This window comes from Anabrus simplex, chromosome 5 (assembly GCF_040414725.1).
Source record: "Anabrus simplex isolate iqAnaSimp1 chromosome 5, ASM4041472v1, whole genome shotgun sequence".
Classification (NCBI taxonomy): domain Eukaryota; kingdom Metazoa; phylum Arthropoda; class Insecta; order Orthoptera; family Tettigoniidae; genus Anabrus; species Anabrus simplex.
The window spans coordinates 380,497,498-380,522,970 of record NC_090269.1 but is presented as its reverse complement, the minus strand read 5'-3'; the positions used below and the strand labels follow the sequence as shown (position 1 = coordinate 380,522,970).

The 25,473-nt window shown below is 39.1% G+C and overlaps 1 protein-coding gene across 1 annotated transcript in view; it reads left to right on the top strand.

The window, feature by feature from the left end:
- The window catches only part of LOC136874553 (pickpocket protein 28), a 175,761-nt gene that overhangs the window by 44,022 nt on the left and 106,266 nt on the right, over window positions 1–25,473 (top strand). The window contains exon 4 of the mRNA XM_068227844.1: window positions 11,781–11,880. Within this exon, the coding sequence (XP_068083945.1) occupies window positions 11,781–11,880 (100 nt within the window). The remainder of the gene's footprint in view (window positions 1–11,780; window positions 11,881–25,473) is intronic.

Below are 25,473 nucleotides of genomic sequence, written 5' to 3'. Positions count from 1 at the left end.
AGGCACTAAATAGTCACTCATAGATGCAAGAGGATTTTTATGCACAAATGGTTGTGCTTTCAATACAAAATCATTAATAACTTTCAAAATCCACAGTGGCAAATCAGATGGGTACTGCAGCCTGCTGTTTTAATCTCTTTTATAAATCAAGTCCATTAGCATTGTTGAGCACCTTGGTCTTGTCAAAAGCATCAAGTATCTTGTCCGGCTGCAATGTTGCTACATTTGTGCTACGGACACGTATGTCGAATCAATTTTTTGTCGATAACTTGTATTTGACAGTGGTACCAGCATTAAAAATCGTGAATATATGTATACGAATGGTCTGTTAAATATTATAAGGCTGTTATTACTTCAGTCGCGAAAATATCTTTCGGGCGCAGCACATTCATTTTCTTAAACTTAGGCGGCTCGATGTTTTTGCATGTAAGAAAAATGAACCTGTTTCACAGTTTAATTTGATTGCATCTGATACAGTTTCTTGATAAAATCACCATTTATATCCTGAGAAACATCAAACATAGATATTTTTTTTGTGTGGGGGATTTCTTGCTTTTCAGAATGTGCCATTTGTCAAAACCAAGAGGCATTTCACTATCAACAGGATAACAGATCTTCGGTTTAATGTGTTTTGAAGAAACCAGCATTATCCTGTTAACATTAGTCTTACGATTGTCACTCACAATGCGCAACACGAAAAAACCGCAAGCTTCGAATTCCTTTATTGTTTTGAGTGTTAATATATAGCCCTGTACCTAAAAGCCTCCTAAACAAGAAAAATGCTGCTGTAACCTTTATTTTGTAGTCACAGCAGAAATTATAAAACAGAAAAGGTTATTGACTAGGGTAATTCGAGTTCTACTTTCGCTTGCACGACAATCATCTTGAGTAGTATTTATTCGTTTGTTTGTTAAAAATGAAGCCATGTTTTCCAGTGTTGACTTAGTTAAATGTAGCAAAGGCTTTTCAGTCTGTCAAACACATAGCAAATACAATGTAAATTAAAACACTAAAAGCATATCTGTAAAACACACACTAACATACAAAGAATGACATGTTTCGTTCTACAAGAACATCCTCAGATTCTATCAAATCACTTAATATAAGCTTATATATGTACAGTATTGTTTACGTAGCGTAAACTTGTCAATGATAGAGAGATGAGTGATAACATGAAACAGTAATGACAAAAAATAAATTATATACAATTATAATATAGTGAATAACTTACGTATTTATCTAGACTGCCGATGTTAAGTCTGTTGTCACCAAACACTATTTCAGGACTGTGGTAATGGAAAGTTTGTGGTGAGCCACGCTGTGCGTGGGGAGGGGAGGGCAGGACAGGGAGGGGCCTAGTAGATCGATGTGGATCTCTCCTATTGGATGATAAAAACGGGTAGACTATAGAGTGGAGAGGGGGGGGAGAGATGCAGGGCGGAGCGGCTGGAGCGCTGTGGAACTTTCCATCAACATTGGAGGGGGGGGAGAGATGTTATTGACCTATTTCATGTTAATTGTACCTGTATGTAATATGGATGAATGTAATTATTATAATTTTTATTATTTATAATAGGTGAATGAAGTACGGAACGGTATTATTATTATTATTATTATTATTATTATTATTATTATTATTATTATTATTATTATTATTATTATTATTATTATTATTATTATTATTATTATGAAAAAAGCAATTCACCTTCCGTCAACATTGGAGAGGGGTTATTGACCTTTTCCATGCGAATGTACCTTTATGTAATATGGATGAATGCAAATTAAAAATTTTTAGTTGAATAAAGTAAGGGACGTTATTATTATTATTATTATTATTATTACTATTATTATTTACGATAGAAGCAATTTAAGGAGTAGGTGTTGTCAGATATTATGCGAGTAGAGCAAATAGGGGGGAAATTATTTAAATGTGTATTATTATTATTATTATTATTATTATTATTAATATTATTATTTACGATAGAAGCAAATTAAGGAGTAGGTGTTGTTAGATATTATGTGAGTAGAGCGAATAGGGGGGAATTATTTAAATGTGTATGCTCATTCAACCATCCTCCAGGCACAGTGGATAAACTTTTAAATAAACATAAGAAAAGTCGCCGGGAAAGCACCACACACGACAAAGAAAACTACGTGGTTCTCAACTATGTTAACAATAACACATACAAAGTAGCTAACATTTTCAAGAAACAAGGTTTAAAAGTAGCTTTTCGAACGAATAACACACTACAAAGACACTTCAGCAGGTGCAACTTAAACAAAAAGGACCCTTTCTCAAAGTCAGGAGTGTATGAACTCAAATGCCAAGAACCTAACTGCAACGCCACATACATAGGTCAAACAAAACGTAATTTCCATACAAGATACAAAGAACACAAAAACGCGATCAGATATAATCGGCATTCAGCCTTCGGGGAGCACATCTACGACTGTTCACACCATTTCACAGACATCAACACTGATCTAAAAATTTTACACTTCGAAAAGAAAAGTAAATCTTTGAATATAAAAGAAGCAATAGAAATTTACGTCGCAAAAAATACTAATGCCAATAACCTGAATGAGCATACACATTTAAATAATTCCCCCCTATTCGCTCTACTCACATAATATCTAACAACACCTACTCCTTAATTTGCTTCTATCGTAAATAATAATATTAATAATAATAATAATAATAATAATAATACACATTTAAATAATTTCCCCCCTATTTGCTCTACTCGCATAATATCTGACAACACCTACTCCTTAAATTGCTTCTATCGTAAATAATAATAGTAATAATAATAATAATAATAATAATAATAATAATAATAATAATAATAATAATAATAATAATAACGTCCCTTACTTTATTCAACTAAAAATTTTTAATTTGCATTCATCCATATTACATAAAGGTACATTCGCATGGAAAAGGTCAATAACCTCTCTCCCCTCTCCAATGTTGACGGAAGGTGAATTGCTTTTTTCATAATAATAATAATAATAATAATAATAATAATAATAATAATAATAATAATAATAATAATAATAATAATAATAATAATAATAATAATAATAATACCGTTCCGTACTTCATTCACCTATTATAAATAATAAAAATTATAATAATTACATTCATCCATATTACATACAGGTACAATTAACATGAAATAGGTCAATAACATCTCTCCCCCCCCTCCAATGTTGATGGAAAGTTCCACAGCGCTCCAGCCGCTCCGCCCTGCATCTCTCCCCCCCCCTCTCCACTCTATAGTCTACCCGTTTTTGTCATCCAATAGGAGAGATCCACATCGATCTACTAGGCCCCTCCCTGTCCTGCCCTCCCCTCCCCACGCACAGCGTGGCTCACCACAAACTTTCCATTACCACAGTCCTGAAATAGTGTTTGGTGACAACAGACTTAACATCGGCAGTCTAGATAAATACGTAAGTTATTCACTATATTATAATTGTATATAATTTATTTTTTGTCATTACTGTTTCATGTTATCACTCATCTCTCTATCATTGACAAGTTTACGCTACGTAAACAATACTGTACATATATAAGCTTATATTAAGTGATTTGATAGAATCTGAGGATGTTCTTGTAGAACGAAACATGTCATTCTTTGTATGTTAGTGTGTGTTTTACAGATATGCTTTTAGTGTTTTAATTTACATTGTATTTGCTATGTGTTTGACAGACTGAAAAGCCTTTGCTACATTTAGTATTTATTCGCTCAACATGGAATGAAGCGTCTTGCTGTTGAAAGAAGGTGTCGAGTTTCTTGTCATATAACAACTGCTGTTCGATGGACTACCAACAAACACAATCTCTCTGCTTAATTTAGGCGCTGACTTTCTGCTAAGAGGCGCTCCTTTACTGAGAGTGTTAATGCAGTCTCGCAGTTTATATCTCCTACGTAGCGTGAAAGTGTGGATTTATTTGGTGTGCCAAACATATCGTTTCGATGATCTTGAATTGAAATTTGACGAGAAATTCTGTTTTGAAGTAACATTTAGCCATTGATGACGTTATTCACTGAAAGTAAATTCATGAAACCAAATCCCACTTGCCGATCTACTTTTCATCTTACATTAAGGCACACAATAATCTAGTAAATAATATTATGAACATAAACATTAAAACGGTTCGCGACCAAAGAAAAAAGCCAAATAAGGTAAACACAGGCTCAAATTACACCAGCACTCTCAGCAATGATCACCGAGCGTGTCTCGTCAAGCAGACTAATGCCAGCTTCTCAGCGCTCCAAGCGCCTGAACTGGTAACTACGCCGTGTTCGCTCGTTTACATGTGTGACTGGGCGAATGAGAAGGCGTATTAGCGCAGTCATAGTAGAGGGCGATGATCTGACGGACCGAAGCCTAGCACAGCTATCCTCCGCCGGTCCCCACTCCTAATCCGATATCCAGCCGCAAGCCGCGTGTGGCGAGTCGACGGGAGAGGGGCGAGATTCTGGGCTGCAATGTCGGTCTCCGAAGCCTTGCTCTCAGAAATATGTGCGACGTTTTTTCTCACTGCTTTGAAGTTTTGTAAATGGAACAAGGTTTCAGATGCTTATATTATAATGTGCCTTAGACTTCCATCACTCTGATTTGAGATTTGGGCTTCACTGATAGCCTTGGTAGCCCTCAATATACGCCACTGGCATTTAACATCTCACATTCGCATAATAAAATGGTCCGAATCCCGAAAAAAATAACACAGCAAGGTAGAAGATAAAATTTTGAAGTTGGACTTGTCTGTATGTCCATCAACCCAGAGGTGTGTTAGATCCTCCAATAGCACCACCAAAGGTTATGTGATTGTAGGGAAACCGCAAAAACAAATTGCGCCGCCAGATTAAGGAGTACTAGGCAAGATTAGGAGTAAAGTTGTTCCCCGTTGCTTTCCTCACTGGGTCAGGAACTGCTATTGCAGCACGACTAACCCTATGAGCAGCCCCCCTTTCATAACATCCAGACACCCTAGCCGTGTTGTGAATGTCATTACTCAGCACCACCCATACCTCAACAACTTCCATATTTTCACAGCCATGGATGAGACTGAGACTTCAGTGGAAGCTACATTTTGCTCTATTGGGCGAGTTGGCCATGCGGATAGAGGCGCGCTGCTGTGAGCTTGCATCCGGTAGATAGTGGTTTCGAATCCCACTGTTGGCAGCCCTGAAGATGGTTTTCCGTGGTTTCCCATTTTCACACCAGGAAAATGCTGGGGCTGTACCTTAATTAAGGCCCCGGCCGCTTCCTTCCAACACCTAGGCCTTTCCTCTCCCATCGTCGCCATAAGATCTATCTGAGTCGGTGCGACGTAAAGCCACTAGCAAAAAAAAAGTTTTGCTCTGGCCTGTGCCAAGAGACAGATGCAAAAGTATTGCATCCATCAAGAAATAGCAACAATTTAAAAAACGGCTATTTGACTAAATATCAATCCCAGCCCCCTCTTGTGGGGCACCTATAGAAATCATTTTGGAAACTCGAATGATGGTACCCTACCAGTTACACTTACGACCCTTATGGAAAAAGTTATGTTGGGGTCGAAAATGTGAGAATGTCTTAATTTGATTTATATCAGCCTGCGGGGAGGGGAATGAATGGGCGTGTTTCAAACAGTGAGGTATCGAGTGAAGTATAGTAGCTACGTAATAGCTTTGTGGTTTAGTCACAGGGCAGTAGGCTGTTATAATAAGGTCTGTTTTTGTTGAACGATGTTTCAGTACATACACCCCTCCTGGTGAAGATGTTGTGTCGTCAACAAAAACGAAACAACAACAACAACAGCAGTGTTCGTAAAATTTGCCCACCTTTCTCCAGTATAGGGATTTCTAGTCGTTTAACATGGACTCCCCATCCTTCCTCAGGGGCCGATGACCTTCGATGTTAGGCCCCTTAAAACAACAAGCGTCATCACCATCAGCATCATCATCCCTCCTCTCTCAGTCTCGAAGTACATACGTCTGAGGTGAAAAACATTAACTTGGGGTGAGGTTATTTTTCTACTACTACAATCAATAAGGTTGTGGACTGGCACCTACAGTGTACGCAACACGTCATACACTCATGCATTAAAGTCAATAAGTTCGTGGACTGGCACCTACAGTGCAGGCAACACGGCATACACTCATGTACTAAATAAGTTCGTGGACTGGCTCCTACAGTGTAGGCAGCACAGTGTACACCTTTGCACTACAGTCAAATGTTCGTGGACTGGCACTAACACTTCAAGGATCTCATAGTCTTTTGACGTGCATTTTCGCGACTTTTTCCCGTCGTGGTGATACTGACAATTTCGGCTTCATAATCTCAAACGTTTCGCTGACGGATGTGCTTAATTTTTGGCAGAGCTTGACTTTTTCCTGTTGCTTAAACTACGATACACTCAAATTCCGCCACTCACGTTAAACAACCCTTCATAACAGAGACAATGGTTCTCTTTACACTGTAAGCACGCAACTGCCTGTTGCTGGGACTACCAAAGAACTCCCAAGGCACCATCCTATTGTACAAACTCTCCACTGTAATACACCACAGCGACTCTAGACGGCCAGCCTACGAACTTAATGATTCTACTACTCCACTACTTATTTTATCTAAAAAGAATTTTTTCACTTTCTCTTGTATGCATAGACACTTTTTTTGAGAAAGAACTCCTTGCAATAAGAGTATTTATTTCGGCAGTGATCAAATCGATAATCAAAAGCAGAGGATTTTAATTTTAATCAGTTAACTATCACGTCTCCATTTATATAAAACATTAAAAACCATACTATCGTCAGTATCAAAATACGTGTTTTAACCTTTTCGCGGATATATACCCACCCACACAAAAGCTGCTGATCTTGTACGTCAAGCGAAGTTGTGTCAATGGTAAACACCGTTTAGTTTACCACTGCAAACGGAATATTGTTTAAAGATATAGGATTAATACTGGACAAAATCCTTGACTAGACAGAACACGCAACAGCTGTATGCCAACGAGTATTTTTTTCCTTTCACTCACTTAAAAGAATGAAAGATTTACTTCGTTTCAAGGACAAAAAGCTGTTGATTCAACAGGTTATAATGCCTCTGTTTGAGTACTGTGACGACGTGCACGGAAGACTAAGTGGCGTCCTCTCTAATAGACTTCAGAGAGCTCAGAATGCATGCGTCCACTTTATAATGAACATTCCAAGATGTTATCATATAACTTCTTCATTCCATGAGCTGAGAAAATTAACACCTCGTGTCCACATGTTTCTGATATGATAAAGATGTAGAAAATTAATTAAATCTTCCGTGAAATGTGTGTCAGAGGAAAGATGTGTTCATTGCGATGTTCGGGAACCCAGCATCCCGCCCCCAGAAGTACATTTACGGTTATAACCTAACGACGAGCATTAAACGCCATTTTCTGCTGCTGAAGTAGCTTCTTGCATACCTGTTCGCTAACGTAAATCGGCATTGGACGTCATTCCCGTCAATTATGATAATGAAATTCCGTTACAATCCCGGTAGAATGTGAATGTGACGTGTGAAGGAAACAATGTGGAATACAGAACAGCAATAATGTTATATGAAGTGTACCTTGATGTAGTGGTGGATACAACGCAGCTGCCGCCTTAAGGAACTCGTGCACCCGGGCATTTAAGGGGAAGATGCTGTTCAACAGGGACTCGGCAAGATATCCGAGAAAAAAATTATTTCCTTCTACCCTAACGTATCCAGACCAATGGTCTTGTCTAGGCCCTACTCTAACCACTCCAGACCAATGGTCTTGTCTAAGCTCCGCGGCTCTAACCTGGGAGCTTAGTTCCCAAGTGAACAGGTTGGCAGTCTTGCGCACCGCCTGGAAACGTCCTCCACAAGAAAGCCATGAGAAGTAAACAAAGGAGAGGAGAAAGTTCGGAAGCGACGGGGCAAAAGTTTGGTAGCGAAGGAGCAACTATTGATCGTGAGCTAAGTTGGCTTAAACTAACCCAACGTCGTAGCCCTCATTCGTTGCTTCTACTCCACAAAATAATGTACAAGCAGGCACCCTGTTATCTAACAGATTCTTTCCAGTTGCTCTCAACCATTCATATACTGTACATCCCGACCTGAGCTGCAGCTAACCTAACCCTCAAAATACCAAATCACAGAGCCAACCTCTACAGTGATTCGTTTTGTTGTCAGTAAATTCGAACATGGAATTCATTGCCCAATGACCTAAGTGACACCCTTTATGAACCAGTATTTAAAAATAAATGTTGGCAGCGGTACTTGGACGGATCAAGTTGAGTGTAAATACATGAATTCTGTTTTCGTGTTTCGTTATTTCATTCCGTGCGCCACTAAGTTTTACTAAATTTGTTTTTATTGGTTCATTGGGACAATTTTCTTTATTCTGGGTTATTTTATATATGTTTCTTTTTCTCTCCTTTAATGTGTTTTTATAGCTATGTGTTAAGTTTAGTGTGTACGTGGGCTTAGGTATGTGTGTGTGTGATAATTTTTGTGAAATATATATTAATCTGTATGCACATTATAAGACATGGTTTGGCAGAATAGCAGGTTTTATGGCCTGAGTCATGACGTGTATAAAAACGCATAATAATAAAGTGTAATTTTACGTGCCTAATTGATAGAGCAGCGATATTCCGTTCAAGAACATTTCGACGGATCAGAGCAATATTATCGTAACTAGCATTTTTCACATCTTACATTAAAAGCAAATTAAAAGTTCCCGTGTATGAGGAAATTACCATGGAGATTTATAGATGTCAGTATCGGCTAGAACGCTAACAGCCATAAGAGTCCATGGTGATTTCTGGTATACACGGGATTAATGTAAGATGTGAAAAGTGCCAGCTACGACAGTATTGCTTTGAACCGTCGATTTATTGGTGGAGGTAGGACAGCTTCCCTGGTTGCGCCGTGCTTTCTTCACACTTCGGTGATACGGCAGCCTCACTCAGCCGCTACTGGAAATATTAACTAACAACCACGAATTTACAGGAATGATGACGAAAATCGCCTATCTTATTTCCCTGCTAGCAAGCAGCCAGATACGTTGCCATGGCAATCGGTAGGTTCGTTGTCGGTCTGCGAGGGTGTCCGTCACTCGACGAAGAGCATGAAACCCACAGATAATAGTAATTTTCTCCGTAATTTGAAGATTAAGCGAAATTATGTAGATAACAAAAATTATTTATATTTAAGGGACGTTTCACATATAGTCTTCAGATTTTACAGAAAATCAATAGTGTATGAGAAAATATCAAATAACTCGTTTGATCTCCTTATAAACCCCCAGTTTATTCCATGATGTTTAAATCATATGCATATCAAAATCTGCTCCTGGGCGAGTATACTCTAAATATGAAGGTTGGTCGAGATATATCGAGCCGTTTCACCGTGATGGTGAAACAAACAGACAGACAGACAGACAAACATACACGAAAGCTAAAAACAAGTGATACGGTCTTGAGTTTATCTAAATATCTAAATATCTAGATATCCCTTGTTGTATTTTCACCGCCAATAAATACCCTTGAACGGAATTTCACAACAGACTAATTTGAGGCTGCTCTAGAGATTGAGCACATAAAATTACACTTTAAACAACATTTTGTTTGCAATGAGAAACTAAACGACTTTTCTGTTAACACGTATGTCGTATGACGTACCTGATAAGCAGTCTTTGTTAGTGCTGACTCTACCTACATATTACAAAAATGAAATTGAAAATATCTTTCGAAACATCGGAGTAAAGGTGCCTGATGACTCTTAGGTGAGACACCCAGTATATATCCCAAGTGGCCCGCCAGCGCCGTTCTTTCTACTTATAAGTGTACGGCATGCACTAACGATGCATGGAATGCCTAATCGGTGGTTTTCACCGGGGTATTACTGCCTGCCGGTAGAGCAACATACAAGCAACTCTCTAGCTGAGTGGAATGTCCATACGTGAATAAATGAATGAGTTATTATTGTTTATGTTCTGCACCTTTGGCGTATTTGCTATGCTACGTGTAATAAAATGACTGCTATTTGTTTCACGTCCGAAATATAGCACGTTGTAGCGCTCCTTTGTAAACAAGTGACTAGGCATCCCATTCATCACTTGTGCATGCGGGACATTTATAAGTAGGCTGTACGGGGCTGGAGGGCCAATTGGTTTAAATTTGTAATCTGACAATATGTATTTATCACTAACAAATAAACGTTCCTGTCAACTTTATTCCTTGCTATTATACAACAAGAAGTACTATAAGTTACACACGTATAAACAGTAGTTTCACAATCCTATACTCCACGTTCAATAAATAAATAAATAAATAAATAAATAAATAAATAAATAAATAAATAAATAAATAAATAAATAAATAAATCATCAATGATCTGCATTTAGGACAGATGGCAGATTCCCAATCAATTGTTTACCTAGATTTTTCTTAAACATTTTCAAAGAACGTGGAAATTTATCGAACATTTCCCTTGATAATTTATTACAATCTCTTACTCCTCGTCCTATAAATGAATATTTGCTCCAATTTGTCCTCTTGAACTTTATCTTCATATTATGATCTTTCCTACTTCTAACAGCTCCACTCAAGCTTATTCGGCTACTTTTGTCATTCCACGCCATCTCTCCACTGACAGCTTGAAACATACCACATAGTCGAGCAACTCTTCTCCTTACTCACAAGTCTTCCCAGCCCAAAGTTTGCAACATTTTCGTAACACTACTCCTTTGCCGGAAATCATGCAAAACAAACCGTGCTGCTTTCCTTTGAATTTGTTCCAGTTCTCGTATCAAGTAGTCATGGTGTGGGTCCAATACACTGGATCCATACTCTAACTGCGGTCTTACCAGAGAATTATACGCCCTCTCCTTTACATCCTTACTAAAACCCCTAAATATTCTCCTAACCAAGAGATCTGTAACCTTTCTTAACAACCTCGTCAGTATGATTACCCCAACGAAGTGTCTTACAGTGTTCCTCGCGAGGTACTATAACCCCATCCATACAATGATTAAAACTTAGGGGACTTTTCCTCTCGGTGAAATTTACAAATTGACTTTTCATCCCATTTACATTCATACCATTGTCTGGTCCATCTCACAACACTGTTTAAGTCCCCCTCTAATAGCTCACAACCCTGCAACTCATTTACTACTCTACAGAGTATGACATCATCCGGACATACCCTTATATATATCTAAGAAAACATTAAGGTATAACTATACTTCCCGCGGGACCCCCTCTTAATCACTACGGGATGAGATAACGCTTCGCCTACTCTAATTCTTTGAGTTCTCTTTTCTAGAAATGTAGCCACCCATTCAAATACTCTTTTGTCTAGTCCACTAGCCGTTATTTTCGTCAGTAATCTCCCATGATCTACCCTATCAAAGGCCTTGGATAGGCCAATAGCGATAAAGTCCATTTGACTTCCTAGATCTAAAATATCTGCTAATCTTGTTGGAATCCTAGTTAACCTTCACTGGTATAACCATTCCTAAACCCGAATTGCTTTCTATCAAACCAATTAGTAATTTCGCAAACGTGTCTAATATAATCTGAAAAATGCTTTCCCAGAGATTACATGCAACACATGTCAAGCAGATTGGCATGTGTTTATGTGCAGCAGGGCGAGTGTCTAACCTTCAAAAGATGAATTTGACTACGTAGGTTGTGTTTGCACGGTACGAGAAGGTGAGATAATATCTTTGTCCTCCAGGGTGCTTGTTCCACGGGTAACTGATGTGCATACTGTTTCAGACAGCGGCTAGTCGATGTCAGGAGTCTTCTGTGCATCAAACAAGTCGAGCGCAGCAACAGTTCTCGAGCTAATCTAAGTACTATCGACACTATTGAGGAGGTGAGAACTGTTTATTGAATTATTTACCTGCTTTATAATCAGTGGCGAAGCGTGAACTAAGTAAGGGGTTAGACAGAGTTTTTATTTACTTAAACTATTTTAATCATATTATATATGGAATTTTGTTTTCAACGCATAGGAGATACCACTATATTCAATATAATATTAATGACCCTGAAACTAAGACAAACCCTATAGCAACCTATAGCCCGACGTTCGCTAGTTTTATTTTTAAATATAGACTAAACAGGCAGCGGGAGTTGTCAAATAACAACATACTTTTAGAATTATAAATAGCAATATATTTCATTGTTATGTAGATTAAATAGGAAAAATAAGAAATAAATAGATTTTCGTACCAGTCACCTTAAACAATATTCTTGTCAGTGAGTTCAATCCGCCTGTCCTTCATTTCAGCAAATATATCTCTTACTCTTGTTTTGAAGTCAGGCGTCTTGCTAAGATACCACAGCAGTTCGTTCTCTACAGCTAGAGTTCCTAAGTTAGACAGTCCCTGGTTGGTCATCGTATTCCTTAAAAATGTTTTAATTCGTTTGAAGACACTCGCAGCGCGTTCACTAGAAACTGACGTTAACGGAATATACAACATCAAGTTAAGCAATTTTGTTGTTTCCGTATGCACACTCTGGAGTTCATTATTAAAAATGTAAGCAAATAGTTGTTGGGGTTATAATAACGTAACTAATAATGGCGGGCAAGAAAATGCAAGTACTTGAAGGGTTTTGATGCTGTCATTCATTTATTAGGTGTAAGTTTACTATACTTCGATTTGAATATAATTATTATTTTATTTTTAGACGTGTCTCCTAATTCAGTACCTTCAAATAATTACATTAAAAGCATGTCTGAGATGGTAGCCAATAAGAGCACCTTTAATAACTGAGATCCAAATACGAGCCAATGAGCGCAAGAGGAGACGCTGGTAAGTCTGTCTACTGGGCGGAGAAATCTCGCTATAGGAAAGTCCTAGTTCCACAGTCAGCACCTACAGATAGCGTTAGTGTTGCTCTATCTAAAAGCTTTGAAAATCAAAGGGAACAATCATAGACAGAATGGACAGCGTCTACTTCCGCCTACATGCTTCGTGTAACTGACGAGAACCCTAGCATTGCCGAAGTGAGACGAAAATAAGTAAAGCGGGGAATACTATAACTTCATGAATGTGGAAATAATTAATGTTCTAAAAAATAATTGAATTAACTAGACAATGTTTCGTTCACAAAATATTAAGGGTACACGCTGTCTACCCTGTCTCCCCTGACGCTTCGCCCGTGTTTATAATATGAAATATCAACAATTAGATTAACCTACAGTAGTTGCAAGTATAACATTTCATATGATAGTTGTACTTCGGTGTTGAAGACTACCATCTCAATCCCCAAACATCAAGGTTGAAATCAGGGTATGTAGCATATGTATGTATGTATGTATGTATGTATGTATGTATGTATGTATGTATGTATGTATGTATGTATGTATGTATGTATGTATGTATGTATGTATGTATGTATGTATGTATGTACACCATAGTCCCGTTTCTTGATACGGAGTCGGGGTAAGATGAGATGAATTTACACAGCATGTTTTATTACGGCCAGATGTCCTTCCTGACGCCAACCTCATTTGAGAAGCTAATGAAGAAGAAATAAATGATTGTGATAAAATTGGGTAAGGGGGTGGAAGGGGCCGGTTGTAGCCCATGAATAGGAACTGTCCCGGCATTTGCCTGGAAGTGATAATGGGGAAACCACAGAAAATCGTTCTCGGGACAGCCGACGATGGAACTCGAACCCACGCGTCTCCCGAATGCAGAGCTAGGCTCCATAGCCGTAGCGCGTTAACATGCGCGGCCACTGAACTCGGAAAATTGTGAAATCAGAGTAATATCTATATAAATAAAATTGTTTCTGTTTGTCTGTTTGTCTGTCTGTTTGTCTGTTCCACCATCACGTCGAAACGGCTGGATAGATCTCAACCAAACTTCATATTTAGAGTATACTGACCCCGGGGAAGGTTTCGATATGCATATCATTTTAAAATCTTTGAAAAGACGGGGGTTTTATAGGAAAAACGGTTTTCCTCCATTTTCTCTTATACTATTATAGGCAAAATATCGAATTTGTCGTATAAGGACGAGACAAAGCTCAATTTAATCCTCTTGACGCAAAGAACAAAACTCGGTAAGCCCTACGGGCCCGAAAACCATGTTTTAAGGCTCTAAAACCAACCGTTACGGAGATATTGGCACCACACTACCCCTGCTCTAGGAATCGGATAAAGAAATGAACTGCCGTAACCATGGCAACGTCAGCTCCAGGATTCTAGAGCAGTGAGATTATGCATGTACGTTTGGGCATAGCTGTCAACCAAAATAGGTACAAATAAGACTTAATATCTGGGAAAAAAATATACTGTTGTGTAAGGCACTCATAGGACTCCTTTGGGCGGGGATGGAAAGGGGGTGAAGAACGAGTGTAAAAATCTATATAAATAAAATTGTTTCTGTTTGTCTGTCTGTTTGTCTGTTCCACCATCACGTCGAAACGGCTGGATAGATCTCAACCAAACTTCATATTTAGAGTATACTCATCCCGGGGAAGGTTTCGATATGCATATCATTTTAAAATCTTTGAATACACGGGGGGTTTATAGGAAAACCTGAATGGTTTTTCCACCATCACGTCGAAACGGCTGGATAGATCTCAACCAAACTTCATATTTAGAGTATACTCCTCCCGGGGAAGGTTTCGATATGCATATCATTTTAAAATCTTTGAATACACGGGGGGTTTATAGGAAAACCAGAATGGTTTTTCCACCATCACGTCGAAACGGCTGGATAGATCTCAACCAAACTTCGTATTTAGAGTATACTCCTCCCGGGGAAGGTTTCGATATGCATATCATTTTAAAATCTTTGAATACACGGGGGGTTTATAGGAAAACCAGAATGATTTTTCCACCATCACGTCGAAACGGCTGGATAGATCTCAACCAAATTTCATATTTAGAGTATACTCATCCCGGGGAAAGTTTCGATATGCATATCATTTTAAAATCTTTGAATAGACGGGGGTTTATAGGAAAACCACAATGGTTTTTCCACCATCACGTCGAAACGGCTGGATAGATCTCAACCAAACTTCATATTTAGAGTACACTCCTCCCGGGGAAGGTTTTGATGTGCATATCATTTTAAACTCCTTGAAAACACGTTGGGGTTATAGGAAAACCAAAATGGTTTTTCCACCATCACGTCGAAACGGCTGGATAGATCTCAACCAAATATCATATTTAGAGTATACTCCTCCCGGGGAAGGTTTCGATATGCATATCATTTTAAAATCTTTGAATACACGGGGGGTTTATCGGAAAACCAGAATGGTTTTTCCACCATCACGTCGAAACGGCTCGATAGATCTCAACCAAATTTCATATATACAGTATACTCATCCCGGGGAAGGTTTCGATATGCATGTCATTTTAAAATCTTTGAATACACGGGGGGTTTATAGGAAAACCAGAATGGTTTTTCCACCATCACGTCGAAACGGCTGGATAGATCTCAACCAAACTTCATATTTAGAGTATACTCATCCCGGGGAAGGTTTCGATATGCATATCATTTTAAAATCTTTGAATACACGGGGGGTTTATAAGAAAACCAGAATGGTTTTTCCACCGCCACGTCGAAACGGCTGGATAGATCTCAACCAAATTTCATATTTAGAGTATACTCATCCCGGGGAAGGTTTCGATATGCATATCATTTTAAAATCTTTGAATACACGGGGGGTTTATAGGAAAACCAGAATGGTTTTTCCACCATCACGTCGAAACGGCTGGATAGATCTCAACCAAATTTCATATTTAGAGTATACTCATCCCGGGGAAGGTTTCGATATGCATATCATTTTAAAATCTTTGAATACACGGGGGGTTTATACGGAAACCAGTATGGTTTTTCCACCATCACGTCGAAACGGCTGGATAGATCTCAACCAAACTTCATATTTAGAGTATACTCTTCCCGGGGAAGGTTTCGATACGTATATCATTTTAAAATCTTTGAATACACGGGGGTTTATAGGAAAACCAGAATGGTTTTTCCACCATCACGTCGAAACGGCTGGATAGATCTCAACCAAATTTCAAATTTAGAGTATACTCATCCCGGGGAAGGTTTCGATATGCATATCATTTTAAAATCTTTGAATACACGGGGGGTTTATACGGAAACCAGTATGGTTTTTCCACCATCACGTCGAAACGGCTGGATAGATCTCAACCAAACTTCATATTTAGAGTATACTCTTCCCGGGGAAGGTTTCGATACGTATATCATTTTAAAATCTTTGAATACACGGGGGTTTATAGGAAAACCAGAATGGTTTTTCCACCATCACGTCGAAACGGCTCGATAGATCTCAAACAAATTTCATATTTAGAGTATACTCATCCCGGGGAAGGTTTCAATATGCATATCATTTTAAAATCTTTGAATACACGGGGGGTTTATAGGAAAACCAGAATGGTTTTTCCACCATCACGTCGAAACGGCTGGATAGATCTCAACGAAATTTCATATTTAGAGTATACTCATCCCGGGGAAGGTTTCGATATGCATATCATTTTAAAATCTTTGAATAGACGGGGGTTTATAGGAAAACCAGAATGGTCTTTCCACCATCACGTCGAAACGGCTCGATAGATCTCAACTAAACTTCATATTTAGAGTGTATTCATCCCATGGAAGGTTTCAATATGCATATCATTTTAAAATCTTTCAATAGACGGGGGGTTTATAGGGAAACCAGAATGGTTTTCCTCCATTTTCTCTTATACTATTGATTTTCTGTAAGCTTCGTTTACCGTACGTGAAACGTCTCTTCATTATAAACAACTTTCGTTATGTTCATAGTTTACCTTACTCTTTACATGACGGAGAAATTTACAATTTTCTGCTGGTACCATGCTCTGCATTGAGTGACCGACAGATCGACAACGAACCTACAGGTTACCATGGCAACGTCTCTGACTGCATGCCAGCAGGGAAGTAACGTTTTGCCATTTTCCTCACCATGCTTTTAAATTCGTGGTTGTTCCTTAGGTAGAAGACAGGAGAGGCGTCAATTGGCCTATCTGCGGGATATTGGCGGAATATCGTTTTATGTTATAACCGCCTTCGAATAGATTAAGTAATAACACCATTAGTCATCTTCTTATTTTTTGTTTACCTAGGAATCACTGGACCTAAATTTCTCCTCTGTTACCGCTTTATTATATCCATAACTCACACTAGCATAATTTATTGAGGGTCATTTGATTTTCCAATACATTAACTAGGCATTTACATATTTGTCGTTTTCCGGCTGTCCTCAGTTATAATCTATTTTCTATTACTTTCAACTCTCTTAACTGTACTATTTTCTTCCTTAATTACGCCGTATGTACGCGAATGCTACAAACTACTGGATGTATTCCCACCAATACTCATATTTAGAATACACCTGTCCTTGATAGGTTTTAGGGCAAATATTGTTTCTAAATCCCTGAACTGACTGGGGGTTTATACGAAACCGAAACAGTGATTTTGCACTTCCACAAAATATACACAACCAATGTTAATTTAAATCTACCTGCCTTGGTAGAAATTTTTTTCTAAACCTTTTTTCTCATGTGCATCATTTCGATATGAGGATTAATAAGGGAGATATCATTAACGGACCGTTTTTCTGTACAAGTCCCAACGGACTTAACTCTCGAGCGGGTGCGTGTAAAGCGTATTCCTTACAACTTGAAAACTACTGAAGACATTCGAACCAAAATTCATATTTAGCATCCACCTGTCCAAAGGTAGGTTTTAAACGTAAATAACATTTCATGTTCCGGAATGGACTGGCGGTTTATAGGGAATCGAAATGGTGATTTTACTCTTCCACAATATATACAGAACAAGACCAACCTGACTGGAAATCGACCAAACGTGATGGAATTCTACCTCTAAACCTTTTTTTCATGTGCATTTTTTCGTCAGGAGGATTAATAAGGGAGATATCATGAATGGTCAGTTTTGCAGGTTAAGTCCAGCGGACATAGCCAAACAGGTGTTTTACATGGAGCAGATTCCTTATCTACATAAATCAAATCGTAACGACTGTGTGCCTCTACACTGACTATTTTGGCGAAATTTTCGTACAGCTTTCCGTTTAAGGGGTAATATTGACCATCTGCATAATTTTTGGTTTAGTTTCCTGAAAGTCCTAATTTTTACCCGCCTCGCCCAAAATCCAGATTGCGGCATAATCTGCCAGAAGAAAAAGAAGATAATTGAAATTTGACAAAATTATACGTTTTAGCCTGTAACGAACGGAAAACATCCTAGATCATTAAATTTTTCACTTTTTATCCGCGAAGAATATAGAAATATGCAGGCAATTTTAATGATGGTGCAGACCTTCGGAAATTCCTATCACATAACTGATTGCACAATATTCGTTCAATTTGGAATGATCTACAACCTTGGTCTTATGACTTTTTGCCGTATCTGTATCCCTTTTACGTTTGATTTTTCTCTATTAATGGATGTTAAGTCAATTTGGAATTTTCACATGCATAATTCATACCTTCGATTACTTATATGAAATACAGAATCATCAAACTCTTCACGAAAATTGGCCCACCCAGTAGCCATATATCAGCCAAATGCTATGTATGTAGCTGTCACATAATTATCCGAAAAGTAATGTAATGTGAGATAATCTTACAAGAACGTTACCCTGTTCCACGTTTCTAACTCAATCTGACCCAAGAATAGATGACATATCATAGGACCAGGCATTTAGGCCACTAAATCCGGCGTGTCTTATGGTATAATCCTTTGTCGATATGACGTACGTTTAGTAGCAGTTAATCTGTAAATGAAGGTCTTCAATATTGTAAACACGCATATACTTTCGAATGTCGATTTGTAGTGATCGAGAAAGGGTTGGTCTGCTATTGTAATCAGTACTCCCCACACCGACTTTGTGTGTCATACTTTGACTGGCAGTATGAAAGGGTTCCTTCTCCAACTCCTGTGTAACTGTCATTAGTAAGGAAGGTCTACAATTGTAATGAATAGTTCACTTCTCGATTTGACTTGCAGAAGGCAAGTGAGCATGCAGTTTTGTTTAAAACTCCCCTACCCGATTGTGTTTGGCAGTAGGCAAGGGTGCCCGCCATTATAAAGAAATGTCCTCATGTAAAATGTGACTGGCATTAGGCATAGTGGCCTGCTATTTTGATGGAAACTCACCAACTTGGTGTGACTGGCAGTAAGCTGGCTGGAAGTAGGAAAATGGGCCTGGCATTATAATGATAACTGCACAACTCAGTTTCGAGTGATAGTAGGGTAATTGCCTGCCATTATAATAAAAACTGTAATCTGTCTGGAAGTAGGAAAGGGGGGCAGCCATTTTAACGAAAACTCCCCAAATCGATTCTGTGCGCATAGTAGGCAATGGGGCCTGCAATTATAATGTAAACTTCCCAACTCGATTGTGAATGGCAGTAGGCAAGTGAGCCTGTCGTTATATCACAAATCCATAACAAACACTTTACATTGGAAACAACGTACGGGGACCTCCCCATGCTCTTTCTCGGATAACGCTAAGAGACATGCAATTTTAAAACAATCTTATTTACCACATGCACACTATTTACTTCGATATTCGAATACAATGTAGAATACCGTAGCGAAGCACGGGTACATTCGCTAGTTGAGAATAAATAACAAATTATATACTTATATAGCTATTCACATGGAGTGAGGGTATATGACGCTGCTGATGGTGATTCGTCCGTCGAATGGGGACGTTAAGACTTGAGCAAACCCCTTGGTGCTATTCGACAGGAGCAGGCTATATTCCAGCACCGGATTTCACCCTCTCCCTTCCTACTAACATACACCACATCATTCAATTCATCTCATTAACTCCTCTGATGAGGTTGACGTCAGGAAAGGCTTCCAGTCATAAAAACCTGCACGACAGATTCATCTTACCTCATACCCGACCCCGCAGAGGAACGGGATAGGGGACGAACAAACACACAAACAAACAAACAAACAAACAAACAAACAAACAAACTTGTTTAATGTAGCACTAACAATTCGAAGCTTTTCAGCGACGGAACGATGGGAAAGGGCTAGGATGTGGAAGGTGGCGCCCGTGGCCTTAATTAAGATACAGCCACAGCATTTTCCTGGTGTGAAAATGGGGAACTATCTTTAGGGCTGCCGACGGTTGGATTCGAACCCACTGTCTCCCGAAAGCAAACTCACAGCAGCGTGTCCCAAAAATAAATAAATTAATAAATTATGTTTTCGTAGGGATAATGCAAATCCACGGCGATCTCTGGTAAGATATAGTGTTTACAGAGTGCCATATATTCTGATATGGAATAGAACACTGCAGGTTTCCCATTGTTAAACAGATTGTTTTGACTACCGGGAAAGTATACGCAGTGCTCCAGGCAGCCATGTTCATGTAACCAGAGAGCAACCTCATGAAGAACACACTCCATTTTTCTCCTGCAAACATCAACACAATCATGTTATACGTATAAAACATAGTCGTCGGCGTAAGCTAAAACTCGGGCGTTTTTTTGTAATTATACGTTCTAAATCTCGCATGTAAAGCGCAAAGAGGATACCGCTTAGTATATCACCCTGTGGGACTCCATGCGAAACGCGTCTTCCTGGAAACGGGGGGTGGGGGGATTTTAGAATGAGAGTACGAGAAATATATAGGCGTTCTAATAGAGAAATAAAAGCAGCGGGAAAACCAAGGGAATCAAGGCAAGACCATAATAAGTGTAAAGGATCAGAATCATAAGCTCCTTGAATATCAAGAAAAACGGTAATAGTACTATGTTTACGATGTCTAGCTAGTAAGAATAACAGAATATTGAGCGGATCTTGTGTGCTACATCCTTATAAAAGGCATACTGATATTTAGGAAGGATTTGATGTTTCTCCATAACCTTGAGAAGACGCTGTAGTAGAATATTTTGAAAAAGTTTCCGAATACAGGAACTTAAAATAATGCCACGATAACTTAAAGGAGAAGAGGGACCTTTCCCAGGTTTAAGAATTGGGTTTTAAGTATGCGTTTGATACATGCATTATGGCATTTCAATGTTAAATAATTAGCTAGCGTCATATTCTTACAATTTAAATAAAGCTGTTTGCCGCAGTATTAACTTGTGACATTCGTCGCCCCACCAATGTATTTTCTGATAAGAACGGGGACAGAGGGAGGGGATGAATTTGCATGGATGAAAAGTCTCAACATATGTGGAGAGAATGCGAAGAAGGGTGGAATAGTCTAAGATAGTGGGCGTGTATTGAAGGAGATGGGTGTGAAGGAAATTACAATACGATTGTTTGTCAAAATTCCGGAAAGACCGAATATTACTGAGCTGGGAGGGTGGGAATGAGGAAAAGGGTGGTTTACAAACACCATAAGAAATAAGAATAGGGAAATGATCACTCAGATGAGTGTCACGGAGTGTACGCAACGCGGTATTAGGAGTCATGTGTTCATGGCAGAGCGAAAGATCAACAGCACTAGGGGTGCTCCAGGAGGGAAGAGCCGAGTTGGGGACCCATCGTTTAAAAGGGTAAAGTGATGGGATTGAGATGCCGCAAGAAAATTTTTCCCTTTAGATGTATCTTTAGAACTACCCCAGGCAGTATGGTGGCAATTTAAATCACCAAATAGAAAAACATTGTCAGTGGAATCAAATTGGGTAAGGAAGTGGAGCCAGTGAGAGGAGGAGATATGGCCATCAGGAGGACAATTCACATTGATAAAATAAAAAGTACGCACAATAATACCAAAAGCAAGAGTATTTGGAGTGCAATACGTCAGAGGAAAGGGGACATATGGAATAGTCTTATTAATAAAAATGGCAAGGCCTTCACTTCCATTAGTATCAAAGCGTTCGACGTGAAACTCAGGAAGTTGAAAAAGGGTGTCTGCATAAAACCACGTTTCTTGTATTATAATGATGTTAGCATATGTTTCCTGTATTAATAATTGAAGTTCATGTTTTCTGTGAAAAAGACTTCTAGTGTTCCACTGCAAAACGCGTATCATATATTGTTAGGATATGAGCGATGCGATCTCGTAGTTGATAAATTACTGGTGAAATGGGAGACTCTCCTCCCACATTCTGGAGAAGCAAGAATAAGATTTGTTGGATTTCTTGATGTACTTGGTTTCTTTGAATTAACAGTTGCGAGTCGTGGGATCGGGGCGGGTAACTAGGACCCGAAGTAGAGGGAGTTGGTGCTGTGGGAAGATAAGATGATGATGTAGCAGGCGGAGGAGAAGATAATGGAACCCGGCCTGTAGAAACAGGGTCAAGGCGTACCAAGGCAAGATAACCAGTTCTATCACAACCCGGAGTCAAAGGCGGGGGTACAGATTTCTGTATTACTTGTGTAAATTTACGTTTCTTAGAAAACTCATGAACAATGGAAGAAAAGACTTGTTCTGGTACCAGGGGGGGAAATCCTGGGGGTGTTGAGACGGGTGCTAATGAGGGAGGGAAGTCTTGTTCTTAGCATCTTGAAATGAGATATGTTCCGTGCTCATGACCTTCCTTATCTCTTGTTGATATTTATGTTCCGGACAAACTATTCCTCCCGTTGGATGTGGGCCTTTGCAATACACACATTTTGCAATCTGAGATGTACAATGATCGGTGGCGTGCCCCATTGAACACTTCCCGCAGCCTGCTACCTGCGCACGACATTGGGCCTGTGTATGGCCATATCGGAGGCATTTTATGCATAGAACAGGGGAAAAAATGAAAGGCTCAACATGCAAGTAGACTTGAAATAAAGACACTTGTGCAGGCAACTTTTGGGCTCGAAAAGTAATTTTAATTGACCCAGTGGGGACATATCGAACACCGTCATTGGAAACAATGCGTCGGTTGAGACGTTGTACTGCTTTAACCGGCACGGTTGATGTAAGATAAAGTCTAGTGTCGTCCACAGAAAGATTCTTATCCACATCTCGAATAATCCCCACACGAAAAATATTAGAAGACGGGATATATGCTTTAAGATGTAGAGATATGCGCAGAGGGTGGCACAGAAAAGTGTTGGCTTGCTCCGCATTATTAAAAATTATTTGTAGACGATTACGACCTTTACGGGAGGTAGAATGGACGGAAATATCACATTCGTAAAAATGTCTCCCAAGGGCCATAGTATGTAGTTGCCCTAAATTTTTATTTTCCAAAGATTCAACGTATACAATGTAAGGTCCACGGTGTGAATGAGAATACTGTTCACGTTCCACAGGCGGCGGTACATTGTTACCATTCGAATTAGAACTTTGTGATAACTGTGAGTCTGTCAAATTTGATTGAGCTGCCGGGTTTCCAGAAGATTCTTCTTGCATCCGAACTTCTTCCTCCTGCGCGACAACTAACTTATCTCCTAACAAAAGTCTGTCACCTTCACTGGAGGCAGCCATCATAATACATGGCACTAGCACTAAAACAATAAAACAGAATCCTCACAACCAAGCACTGAAAACACGAAGTACACAACTAAGCGTACCGCACTGTGTAAGTACTAGGAAGCGACTGGAAGTACAAAGTTCTTAAAAATATACCAATAAATAAACTTCAAACTATTTGCCGAAGTTCAAACAACACCTCTCTATGGTTGCCAAGGAAAACAATGAAAAAAGTTCAATAAAAAACACTACACTAACTTTTCTTAACCAAACCTAACCAACAGAAAGAGAATTATACAAATGTCACTGTACGTGCTTAACAATTCAGATCGATTTTGGAATCAATCAATCAATCAATCAATACTGATCTGCATGTAGGGCAGTCGCCCAGGTGGCAGATTCCTTATCTGTTGTTTTCCTAGCCTTTTCTTAAATGATTTCAAAGAAATTGGAAATTTATTGAACATCTCCCTTGGTAATTTTTTCCCATCCCTAACTCCCCTTTCTATAAATTATTATTTGCCCCAATTTGTCCACTCAAACTTATTCGTCTACTAATATCATTCCATGCCATCTCTCCGCTGACAGCTCGGAACATACGACTTAGTTAAGCAGCTCGTCTTCTTTCTCCCAATTCTTCCCAGCCAAACTTTGCAGCAATTTTGTAGCGCTACTCTTTTGTCAGAAATTACCCAGAACAAATCGAGCTGCTTTTCTTTCGATTTTTTACAGGTCTTGAATTAAGTAATCCTGGTGAGGGTCCCATACACTGAAACCATACTCTACACTTTTCTTTTTAATTTGCTTTACGTCTCACGGACACAGATAGGTCTTATGGCGACGATGGGATAGGAAAGGGCTAGGAGTGGGAAGGAAGTGGCCTCAATTAAGGTACCGCCCCAGCATTTGCCTGGCGTGAAAATGGGAAACCACGGAAAACCATCTTCACGGCTGCCGACAGTGGGGTTCAAACCCACTTTCTCCCGGATGCAACCTCACAGCTGCGCGGCCCTACACGCACAGCCAACTCACTCGGTCAGAACCATACTCTAGTTGCGGTCTTACCAGAGACCTGCCCTCTCCTTTACATCCTTACTACAACCCCTAAACCCACTCATAACCATGTGCAGAGATCTGTACCCCTTATTTACAATCCCATTTATGTGATTACCCAAATGAAGATCTTTCCTAATATTAACACATAGATGCTTACAATGATCCCCAAAAGGAACTTTCACCCCATCAACTCAGCAATTAAAACTGAGAGGACTTTTCCTATTTGTGAAACTCGCAACCAGACTTTTAACCCCGTTTATCATCATACCATTGCCTGCTGTCCATCTCACAACATTTTCGAGGTCATGTTGCAGTTGCTCACAATTATTTAATTTATTTACTACTCTACACAGAATAAAATCATCCGGAAAAAGCCTTACGTCTGATTCCACTTCCTTACTCCTATCATTTTTATATATATAGGAATACATAAAGGTCCAATAATACTGCCTTGAGGAATTCCCCTCTTAATTATTACAGCGTTGGATAAAGCTTCGCCTACACTACTTCTCTGAGATCTATTTTTCTAGAAATATAGGCACACATTCAGTCATTCTTCTGTCTAGTCCAATTGCACTCATTTTTGCCAGTAGTCTTCCATGATCCACGCTATCAAATGCTTTAGACAGGTCAATCACGATACAGTCCATTTGACCTCCAGAATCCAGGATATCTGCTATATCTTGCTGGAATCCTACAAGTTGAGCTTCAGTGGAATGACCGTTCTTAAAACCGAACTGCCTTCTATCGAACCAGTTATTAACTTCTCAAATATCTACAGTATATACTGTATATAAAAGCAAGTCGGTCTGGAGCGATCTATATATAAAGGTATAAAAATGAAAACAGACGTAAATTAATGAGGCACTTCCCGAAATCTCAGAAATTTGAAATCTGGTACCGTAGAAGCTGATGACCCAAGCATCCCTAGAAAAATCAAAAATTAGGAAAATTACTCGAAGGGGGCCTTCAAATTTTGGGCTCAGCATAAGAACAC